The sequence below is a fragment of the Salmo trutta genome, chromosome 24, assembly GCF_901001165.1.
Source record: "Salmo trutta chromosome 24, fSalTru1.1, whole genome shotgun sequence".
Lineage (NCBI taxonomy): Eukaryota > Metazoa > Chordata > Actinopteri > Salmoniformes > Salmonidae > Salmo > Salmo trutta.
In genome coordinates, this window is record NC_042980.1 from 46,716,958 (window position 1) to 46,728,520 (window position 11,563).

Here is an 11,563-nt window from a genome sequence, read left to right on the forward strand (position 1 = left end):
AGGAGAGGGAGAAGCCAGGTGGAGAAGACAAAGACCAGGAAGCAGTTCTGGTGAAAACATTTGTTTCAAATGCTGTGATGAAACCAATGTTACATCATGTGTGTTGGATAAACTAAAACAAACAGCTATTAAATCACTTATTTTCTGCTTTGTGCTGTTATTAGGTCATGGATCCATATGTTGTTGGCCTCCAGGACAGCCTAGACCGGAGGTTCCAGCACCTGGAGATTCTGGAGGGCCTTCAGTGTGTTGAGACCTCAGGCTGCGTTCTCTAATGAGAGGATAAACCCCTTTTAACCTGACCCTCCTCTCCAGGCAGTACTCCAAGCGCCAGAGGCTGCTGAGCTACAACATGCACTAGTTCAAGGTATGGCATGAGTGTGACAAATCTTTTGAAGAGACCATTTTAGACCAGTTGTTGCCCAACCCTTTTTCCTGTTGAACGTTCCACTCTGTTGACTCTTCTTTAATGTTAGACATCTTTAGGTTTTTTCCCCATGTATTTCAGGGGTTGGACCAGCCGCCAGCAATGACAAAGCTGTTTGATGAGTGGGGACAGCTCTACCCCCTTCCCCTGCATAAGCCAGCTGACAGCAAATCGCACTGACTATACCGGTGTCTTCCGTTAATTGTGATAAGGGACTTCTCTGCAATGAAACGAGTAAAACATTTAAAATGTGAAAGTAGATCCTCTTTGTCACTCTCCTTTCTCTTATTATTATTATTATTATTTCTGTTATTGCAGGTCAAAACAGACTTGAGGAACAGACTGCAGGGGGAGTATCTAGCCGCCGGCATGTGGCTCTCCATCAACGCCCCCCCCCCCCCCATCAAGGAGCTCAATTACAGGAGAGCGTTGGAAATCTTTTTCCAGAAAGCCAGAAGAATTAAGTGCTCTGACCAAGGCTGTAAACTAATGTCAGAAGTAGGTTTTTGTCAGAACCTGGAAAGAGATTTCCAACGCCCTCCTTCTGTGATGAAGGTCTCTGTTGTGTTTATTTAGATAGCTGCAGCACTCAACCTTATATTGCATTCTGTTTAACTATAATCATTTTCTCAATTCTTTATTGAGCTCATTTCTGGGGGTGGAAAATACATTTTAGATGGTTTATTTTAGTGTTATCCTTTTAAAAAGTCACCAGAACCAAGCTGTTCAGTACTTATACAGTGAGGGGGAAAAAAGTATTTGATCCCCTGCTGATTTTGTACGTTTGCCCACTGACAAAGAAATGATCAGTCTATAATTTTAATGGTAGGAGTATTTGAACAGTGAGAGACAGAATAACAAAAAAATCCAGAAAAACGCATGTCAAAAATATTATAAATTATTTGCATTTTAATAAGGTACATTGTAAGATGCCCTGGATAAGAGCCACGTATCTCAACCCCCCCAACACAGGAGACCAGAGATCAACCCCCCCAACACAGGAGACCAGGGATCAACCCCCCCAACAAAGGAGACCAGAGCTCAACCCCCCCCCCAACACAGGAGACCAGGGATCAACCCCCCCCCCAACACAGGAGACCAGAGATCAACCCCCCCAACACAGGAGACCAGGGATCAACCCCCCCAACACAGGAGACCAGAGCTCAACCCCCCCCCCCCAACACAGGAGACCAGAGATCAACCCCCCCAACACAGGAGACCAGAGATCAACCCCCCCCCAAAACAGGAGACCAGAGATCAACCCCCCCCCCAACACAGGAGACCAGAGATCAACCCCCCCAACACAGGAGACCAGAGATCAACCCCCCCCCCAACACAGGAGACCAGAGATCAACCCCCCCAACACAGGAGACCAGAGCTCAACCCCCCCCCCAACACAGGAGACCAGAGATCAACCCCCCCCCCAACACAGGAGACCAGAGATCAACCCCCCCCCCCAACACAGGAGACCAGAGCTCAACCCCCCCCCCCCAACACAGGAGACCAGAGATCAACCCCCCCAACACAGGAGACCAGAGATCAACCCCCCCCCAACACAGGAGACCAGAGATCAACCCCCCCCCCCCCCAACACAGGAGACCAGAGATCAACCCCCCCCCCCCCCCAACACAGGAGACCAGAGATCAACCCCCCCCCCCCCCCCCCCCCAACACAGGAGACCAGAGATCAACCCCCCTTACCCGTCTCCCCATCTCATTTCCTTACTGTCTGAATAAAGTGTCAAAAACAAAATGAGTCCAGTTGGTTACCTTTCCCCCAGAAGGCCGGTTCTTCCTCCCGCTCAGCAGAGGGCAGTACGCTAAGGCGGCAGCACTCTGGGATGAGGGACAGGAACTTGTCTGCTGATTTACCATAGAGATCAATGTCCCTGACAGCACGCCTCTGGCTCAACATCACATGGGTACAGGGTAGAAGATACCTGCACGACAACAATACAATGACTACACACATATTCCATATAGACTACACACGCATTCCATATAGACTACACACGTATTCCACATAGACTACACACGCATTCCATATAGACTACACACGCATTCCACATAGACTACACACGCATTCCACATAGACTACACACGCATTCCACATAGACTACACACGCATTCCACTTAGACTACACACGCATTCCACTTAGACTACACACGCATTCCACTTAGACTACACACGCATTCCACTTAGACTACACACGCATTCCACTTAGACTACACACGCATTCCACTTAGACTACACACGCATTCCACTTAGACTACACACGCATTCCAGACAGACAGACAGACAGACAGACAGACAGACAGACAGACAGACAGACAGACAGACAGACAGACAGATTCTACCTGAGAACCAACTGCAACATGAGATCTTCACAGTTGAGAGAGAGTAGAGTCCTGGACAGGCTCAAAGACACCATACACAGCTGTAGGAGAGAAACAGCAGAACATTAGACAGCTGTAGGAGAGAAACATGAAGAAAATTAGACAGCTGTAGGAGAGAAACATGAAGAACATTAGACAGCTGTAGGAGGGAAACAGCAGAACATTAGACAGCTGTAGGAGAGAAACAGCAGAACATTAGACAGCTGTAGGAGAGAAACAGCAGAACATTAGACAGCTGTAGGAGAGAAACATGAAGAAACAGAACATAAGACAGCTGTAGGAGAGAAACATGAAGAAAATTAGACAGCTGTAGGAGGGAAACAGCAGAACATTTGACAGCTGTAGGAGAGAAACATGAAGAACATTAGACAGCTGTAGGAGGGAAACAGCAGAACATTAGACAGCTGTAGGAGAGAAACAGCAGAACATTAGACAGCTGTAGGAGAGAAACAGCAGAACATTAGACAGCTGTAGGAGAGAAACATGAAGAAACAGAACATAAGACAGCTGTAGGAGAGAAACATGAAGAAAATTAGACAGCTGTAGGAGGAAAACAGCAGAACATTAGACAGCTGTAGGAGAGAAACAGCAGAACATTAGACAGCTGTAGGAGAGAAACATGAAGAAACAGAACATTAGACAGCTGTAGGAGAGAAACATGAAGAACATTAGACAGCTGTAGGAGGGAAACAGCAGAACATTAGACAGCTGTAGGAGAGAAACAGCAGAACATTAGACAGCTGTAGGAGAGAAACAGCAGAACATTAGACAGCTGTAGGAGGGAAACAGCAGAACATTAGACAGCTGTAGGAGAGAAACAGCAGAACATTAGACAGCTGTAGGAGGGAAACAGCAGAACATTAGACAGCTGTAGGAGGGAAACAGCAGAACATTAGACAGCTGTAGGAGAGAAACAGCAGAACATTAGACAGCTGTAGGAGGGAAACAGCAGAACATTAGACAGCTGTAGGAGGGAAACAGCAGAACATTAGACAGCTGTAGGAGAGAAACATGAAGAACATTAGACAGCTGTAGGAGAGAAACATGAAGAACATTAGACAGCTGTAGGTGGGAAACAGCAGAACATTTGACAGCTGTAGAAGGGAAACAGCAGAACATTAGACAGCTGTAGGAGGGAAACAGCAGAACATTAGACAGCTGTAGGAGGGCAACAGCAGAACATTAGACAGCTGTAGGAGGGAAACAGCAGAACATTAGACAGCTGTAGGAGAGAAACAGCAGAACATTAGACAGCTGTAGGAGGGAAACAGCAGAACATTAGACAGCTGTAGGAGAGAAACAGCAGAACATTAGACAGCTGTAGGAGGGAAACAGCAGAACATTAGACAGCTGTAGGAGGGAAACAGCAGAACATTAGACAGCTGTAGGAGGGAAACAGCAGAACATTAGACACCTGTAGGAGGGAAACAGCAGAACATTAGACAGCTGTAGGAGAGAAACAGCAGAACATTAGACAGCTGTAGGAGGGCAACAGCAGAACATTAGACAGCTGTAGGAGAGAAACAGCAGAACATTAGACAGCTGTAGGAGAGAAACAGCAGAACATTAGACAGCTGTAGGAGGGAAACAGCAGAACATTAGACAGCTGTAGGAGAGAAACAGCAGAACATTAGACAGCTGTAGGAGGGAAACAGCAGAACATTAGACAGCTGTAGGAGGGAAACAGCAGAACATTAGACAGCTGTAGGAGGGAAACAGCAGAACATTAGACAGCTGTAGGAGAGAAACAGCAGAACATTAGACAGCTGTAGGAAAGAAACAGCAGAACATTAGACATCTGTAGGAGAGAAACATGAAGAAACAGAACATTAGACAGCTGTAGGAGATAAACATGAAGAACATTAGACAGCTGTAGGAGAGAAACAGCAGAACATTAGACAGCTGTAGGAGGGAAACAGCAGAACATTAGACAGCTGTAGGAGGGAAACAGCAGAACATTAGACAGCTGTAGGAGGGAAACAGCAGAACATTAGACAGCTGTAGGAGAGAAACAGCAGAACATTAGACAGCTGTAGGAGGGAAACAGCAGAACATTAGACAGCTGTAGGAGGGAAACAGCAGAACATTAGACAGCTGTAGGAGGGAAACAGCAGAACATTAGACACCTGTAGGAGGGAAACAGCAGAACATTAGACAGCTGTAGGAGAGAAACAGCAGAACATTAGACAGCTGTAGGAGGGCAACAGCAGAACATTAGACAGCTGTAGGAGAGAAACAGCAGAACATTAGACAGCTGTAGGAGAGAAACAGCAGAACATTAGACAGCTGTAGGAGGGAAACAGCAGAACATTAGACAGCTGTAGGAGAGAAACAGCAGAACATTAGACAGCTGTAGGAGGGAAACAGCAGAACATTAGACAGCTGTAGGAGGGAAACAGCAGAACATTAGACAGCTGTAGGAGGGAAACAGCAGAACATTAGACAGCTGTAGGAGAGAAACAGCAGAACATTAGACAGCTGTAGGAAAGAAACAGCAGAACATTAGACATCTGTAGGAGAGAAACATGAAGAAACAGAACATTAGACAGCTGTAGGAGATAAACATGAAGAACATTAGACAGCTGTAGGAGAGAAACAGCAGAACATTAGACAGCTGTAGGAGGGAAACAGCAGAACATTAGACAGCTGTAGGAGGGAAACAGCAGAACATTAGACAGCTGTAGGAGGGAAACAGCAGAACATTAGACAGCTGTAGGAGAGAAACAGCAGAACATTAGACAGCTGTAGGAGGGAAACAGCAGAACATTAGACAGCTGTAGGAGGGAAACAGCAGAACATTAGACAGCTGTAGGAGGGAAACAGGAGAACATTAGACAGCTGTAGGAGGGAAACAGCAGAACATTAGACAGCTGTAGGAGAGAAACAGCAGAACATTAGACAGCTGTAGGAGGGAAACAGCAGAACATTAGACAGCTGTAGGAGAGAAACAGAAGAACATTAGACAGCTGTAGGAGGGAAACAGCAGAACATTAGACAGCTGTAGGAGGGAAACAGCAGAACATTAGACAGCTGTAGGAGAGAAACAGCAGAACATTAGACAGCTGTAGGAGGGAAACATGAAGAACATTAGACAGCTGTAGGAGGGAAACAGCAGAACATTAGACAGCTGTAGGAGGGAAACAGCAGAACATTAGACAGCTGTAGGAGAGAAACAGCAGAACATTAGACAGCTGTAGGAGAGAAAAAGCAGAACATTAGACAGCTGTAGGAGGGAAACAGCAGAACATTAGACAGCTGTAGGAGAGAAACAGCAGAACATTAGACAGCTGTAGGAGAGAAACAACAGAACATTAGACAGCTGTAGGAGAGAAACAGCAGAACATTAGACAGCTGTAGGAGAGAAACAGCAGAACATTAGACAGCTGTAGGAGAGAAACAGCAGAACATTAGACAGCTGTAGGAGGGCAACAGCAGAACATTAGACAGCTGTAGGAGGGAAACAGCAGAACATTAGACAGCTGTAGGAGAGAAACAGCAGAACATTAGACAGCTGTAGGAGAGAAACAGCAGAACATTAGACAGCTGTAGGAGAGAAACAGCAGAACATTAGACAGCTGTAGGAGAGAAACAGCAGAACATTAGACAGCTGTAGGAGGGAAACAGCAGAACATTAGACAGCTGTAGGAGAGAAACAGCAGAACATTAGACACCTGTAGGAGGGAAACAGCAGAACATTAGACAGCTGTAGGAGAGAAACAGCAGAACATTAGACAGCTGTAGGGGGGAAACAGCAGAACATTAGACAGCTGTAGGAGGGAAACAGCAGAACATTAGCATGTTTGTGAGTGAGTGAGTGAGAAGAGAGTGTTTGTGAGTCAGTGAGTGTTAATGTCAATGGTGTGAGTAGGCACCTGAGCTGAGCCATTGGGCAGACAAAGCCTCTACCACCCCACTATCAGATGGGGGGGTAATGCTTTTTGTCCCCCCCTACATCTGATCTGAAATCACCATTCCCTAACTGATTAACTTGTCATTTTTGAAGAATGTTTTGAGCTATTACTATGTCAGTATTTATATTTTGAGACTAGCATGGCATTTAACCAATGAATAAAATGCAGCTTTTTAATTTTTATCCCCGTCTCGAAAGCGAATGGTTTAGACTGTTTGGAATGCCCCAAATGATTACTACCCTGTTCGTGTAAAAAAAAAAATGACCAAGTACACCGACTGTTTAAACCAAAAGCCAATTTTACAAAAGCATTTGAATGCTGAAGGTGCCAGACGTAAAGCATGGAAAAACAGGGTTTGGTCTACGATCTGGTTGTCGCGATCAGCTGTGTCTCCTACACTGTGCGCACTTATCTGACCGTCATTCGTAATCACATGTGTAACTGAACCGAAGGAGAGGATGCATCAATTCAGTCGCAACAGATAAGAGGTATTTTTGGAATTGAAATATGAGTGAACCGGCGAATTCGTTAACATTTTAAAGCACGTACCACCGCATTTAATCATGGTAAGGTGACTGGAAACATGGCCAAATACAAACTGTGTAGTTATTCCCTCCGTAAGGCAATCAAACAAGCAAAACGTCAGTATAGAGACAAAGTGGAGTCGCAAATCAACGGCTCAGACACGAGGCGTATGTGGCAGGGTCTACAGACAATCACGGAGTCCAAATAGAAAACCAGCCCCGTCGCGGACATCGACGTCTTGCTTGAAGTCATAAACAGCGCTGTGCTTCAAGTATTGCGAAGAGCTGCTGGCAAGCGCAGGAAAGTGCTGTTTGAATAAATGCTTAGGAGCCTGCTGCTGCCTACCACCGCTCAGTCAGACTGCTCTATCGAATATCAAATCAGACTTAATTATAATATAATAAACACAGAGAAGTACGAGTCTTAGGTCATTAAAATGGTCAAATCCGGAAACTATCATTTAGAAAACAAAACGTTTATTGTTTCAGTGAAATACGGAAGTCTAAATTACATTACATTACATTTAAGTCATTTAGCAGACGCTCTTATCCAGAGCGACTTACAAATTGGTGCATTCACCTATAAATATTACTGTTACATTGCACAACCTTCAATGTTATGTCATAATTATGTAAAATTCGGGCAAATTAATTACGGTCTTTGTTAAGAAGAAATAGTCTTCACACAGTTCGCAACGAGCCAGGCGGCACAAACTGCTGCATACACCCTGACGCGAATGCGCTTTTGTTAACCTGTTATGGTATAGGGGGCAGTATTTTCACAGCTGGATAAAAAAATGTATCCGATTTAATCTGGTTACTAATCCTACCCAGTAACTAGAATATGCATATACTTATTATATATGGATAGAAAACACCCTAAAGTTTCTAAAACTGTTTGAATGGTGTCTGTGAGTATAACAGAACTCATTTGGCAGGCAAAACCCTGAGACAGATTCTGACAGGAAGTGGATACCTGATGTGTTGAATTGACTTTAAGCCTATGCCATTGAAAAACAAAGGGGCTGAGGAATGTTTTGGCACTTCCTATTGCTTCCACTAGATGTCACCAGCCTTTACAAAGTGTTTTGAGTCTTATACTGTGAGATCTGACCGAACAAGAGCCTTGGAACGGTGATGGCCCATTAGACACCTGGCGCGCGAGTTGATGTTGGGTACTCTCATTCCAATACGTTTTAAAAGAGAACCCAATCGTCCGCCTTGAATTTTATTCATGTTCTGGTTAAAAAAGGCACTAATGATTTATGCGATACAACGTTTGACATGTTTGAACGAACGTAAATATATTTTTTCCGTTCGTGAAGTGAAGTCCGGCTGGCTTAGATCATGTGCTAACAACACGGAGCTTTTTGGACATAAATGATGAGCTTTTTTGAACAAAACTACATTCGTTATGGACCTGGGATTCCTGGAAGTGACATCTGATGAAGAGAATCAAAGGTAATGGATTATTTACATAGTATTTTCGATTTTAGATCTCTCCAACATGGCGGTTAGTCTGTATCGCAAAGTGTATTTTTCTGGGCGCAGTGCTCAGATTATTGCAAAGTGTGATTTCCCAGTAAGGTTAATTTTAAATCTGGCAAGTCGATTGCGTTCAAGAGATGTAAATCTATAATTCTTTGAATGACAATATAATATTTTACCAATGTTTTCTAATATTAATTAATTATTTTGTTGTCATGACTTGACTGCCGGTTATTGGAGGGAAACGATTTCCTGAACATCAACGCCATAGTAAAACGCTGTTTTTGGATATAAATATGAACTTGATAGAACTAAAAATGCATGCATTGTCTAACATAATGTCCTAGGAGTGTCATCTGATGGAGGTTGTAAAAGGTTAGTGCATAATTTTAGCTGATTTTATGGTTTTGGTGACGCCTGTCTTTGAATTGACAATACATTACACACAGCTATTGTCAATGTACTCTCCTAACATAACCTAACTTTATGCTTTCGCCGTAAAACCTTTTTGAAATCGGACAACGTGGTTAGATTAAGGAGATGTTTATCTTTCAAAGGGTGTAAGTTAGTTGTATGTTTGAGAAATTTGAATTTTGACATTTATTTGGTTTCAAATTTGCCGCTCTTGAAATGCACCTGCTGTTGATAGGGTGCGCCACGGGTGGCACGCTAGCGTCCCACATAGCCCCAAGAAGTTAAATCATCACCTGTTTGGCAAAGTAGGTTGTGATTCGATGAAAAATTAACAGGCACCGCATTGATTATATGCAACGCAGGACAAGCTAGATAAACTAGTAATATCATCAACCATGTGCAGTTAAGTTGTGATTATGTAGAGATTGATTTTTTATTTTTTTAAGATAAGTTTAATGCTAGCTAGCACCTTACCTTGGCTCCTTGCTGCACTTGTATAACAGGTGGTCAGCCTGACACGCAGTCTCCTCGTGGAGTGCAATGTAATCGGAGTAAAAAAAAAACGCAGATTACCGATTGTTATGAAAACTTTAAAATCGGCCCTAATTAAATCGGCCATGCCGATTAATCGGTCGACCTATACCTGTCACCCTAGACCCACTTCAATTTCCTTACTGCCCCAACAGGTCCACAGACGATGCGATCGCCATCACACTGCCCTATCCCATCTGGACAAGAGGAATACCTATGTAAGAATGCTGTTCATTGACTACAGCTCAGCATTCAACACCATAGTACCCTCCAAACTCGTCATTAAGCTCGAGACCCTGGGTCTCGACCCCGTCCTGTGCAACTGGGTCCTGGACTTCTTGACAGGCCGCCCCCAGGTGGTGAGGGTAGGAAACAACATCTCCACCCCACTGATCCTCAACCCTGGGGCCCCACAAGGGTACGTTCTCAGCCCCCTCCTGTACTCCCTGTTCACCCACAACTGCTTGGCCATGCACACCTCCAACTCAATCATCAAGTTTGCAGACCAAGTTTGCAGGTAGGTTTGATTACCAACAACAACAAGACCCTCGGAGTGTGGTGTCAGGAAAATAACCTCTCACTCAATGTCAAAAAAACAAAAGTGATGATCGTGGACTTCAGGAAACAGCAGAGGGAGCAGCCCCCTATCCACATCGATGAGACAGCAGTGGAGAAGGTGGAAAGTTAAGTTCCTCTGTGTACATATCACCGCAACCTCAGGAGGCTGAAAAAATGTGGCTTGTCACCGAAAACCCTCACTAACTTTTACAGTTGCACAATCGAGAGCATCCTGTCGGGCTGTATCACCGCCTGGTACGGCAACTGCTCCGCCCACAACCGCAGGGCTCTCCAGAGGGTGGTGTGGTCAGCCCAACGCATCACCGGGGGCAAACTACCTGCCCTCCAGGACACCTACCTACAGCACCCAATGTCACAGGAAGGCCAAAAAGATCATCAAGGACAACAACCACCCGAGTCACTACCTGTTCACACTGCTACCATCCAGAAGGTGAGGTGAGTACAGGTGCGTCACAGCTGGGACCGAGAGACTGAAAAACAGCTTCTATCTTAAGGCCATCAGACTGCTAAACAGCCACCACTAACACAGAGAGGCTGCTGCCTACATACAGACTTGATATCATTGGCCACTTTAATAAATGGAACACTAGTCACTTTTATAATGTTTACATATCTCACATTACTCATCTCATATGTATATAATGTATGCTTCACTATCTATTCTTTACTATCTATTGCATCTTAGCCACTCTGTCACTGCTCATCCATATAGTTTATATTTATATATTCTCATCCCATTCCTTTACCAGATTGTGTGTATTAGGTTTTGTTGTGGAATTTGTTAGATATTAGGTTTTGTTGTGGAATTGTTAGATATTACCTGTTAGATACTGCTGCACTGTCGGATCTATGCACTCGCATTAACATCTGCTGACCACGTGTATGTGACCAATAACATTTAATTTGTAGCGGTTTTCTGACCAACGCATGTTTAAAATCGGTTTGGGTTCCCGCGGACTGATCGACCAGTATGTTAAAACATCTGAACCGAGGACCGATACGTACATCCCTACTATTAATGCACCACACACAGTTACTGTACTACTGACCCTCGAGTTGCTGCTGACGCGCGTTAGCAAGGTGTCCAGGATGGTGTCGTTGTCATGGCGATGCATGAGGATGAAGCGTAGGAAGGTTTTGAGGAGAGCTGTTTCCGTGACGCTGCGCAGGAACAGATCCAGGTAGGCTGTACTGGCTATCATCTCATCTACAGATGACTGGAGGGAGGGAGAGAGAGAGGAAGAGAGAGACAAAGAGAGAGAGGGGGAGGGAGGGAGATAGTGGTAGGGAGGG

General features: G+C 44.6%; 1 protein-coding gene across 1 annotated transcript in view; it reads right to left on the bottom strand.

The window, feature by feature from the left end:
- The window catches only part of LOC115161408 (FTS and Hook-interacting protein homolog), a gene marked incomplete in the record, with an annotated part of 75,277 nt that overhangs the window by 17,325 nt on the left and 46,389 nt on the right, over nt 1-11,563 (bottom strand). Inside the window, 3 exon segments of the mRNA XM_029712373.1 lie at nt 2,197-2,366; nt 2,785-2,864; nt 11,320-11,487. Coding sequence (XP_029568233.1) covers nt 2,197-2,366; nt 2,785-2,864; nt 11,320-11,487 — 418 coding nt within the window.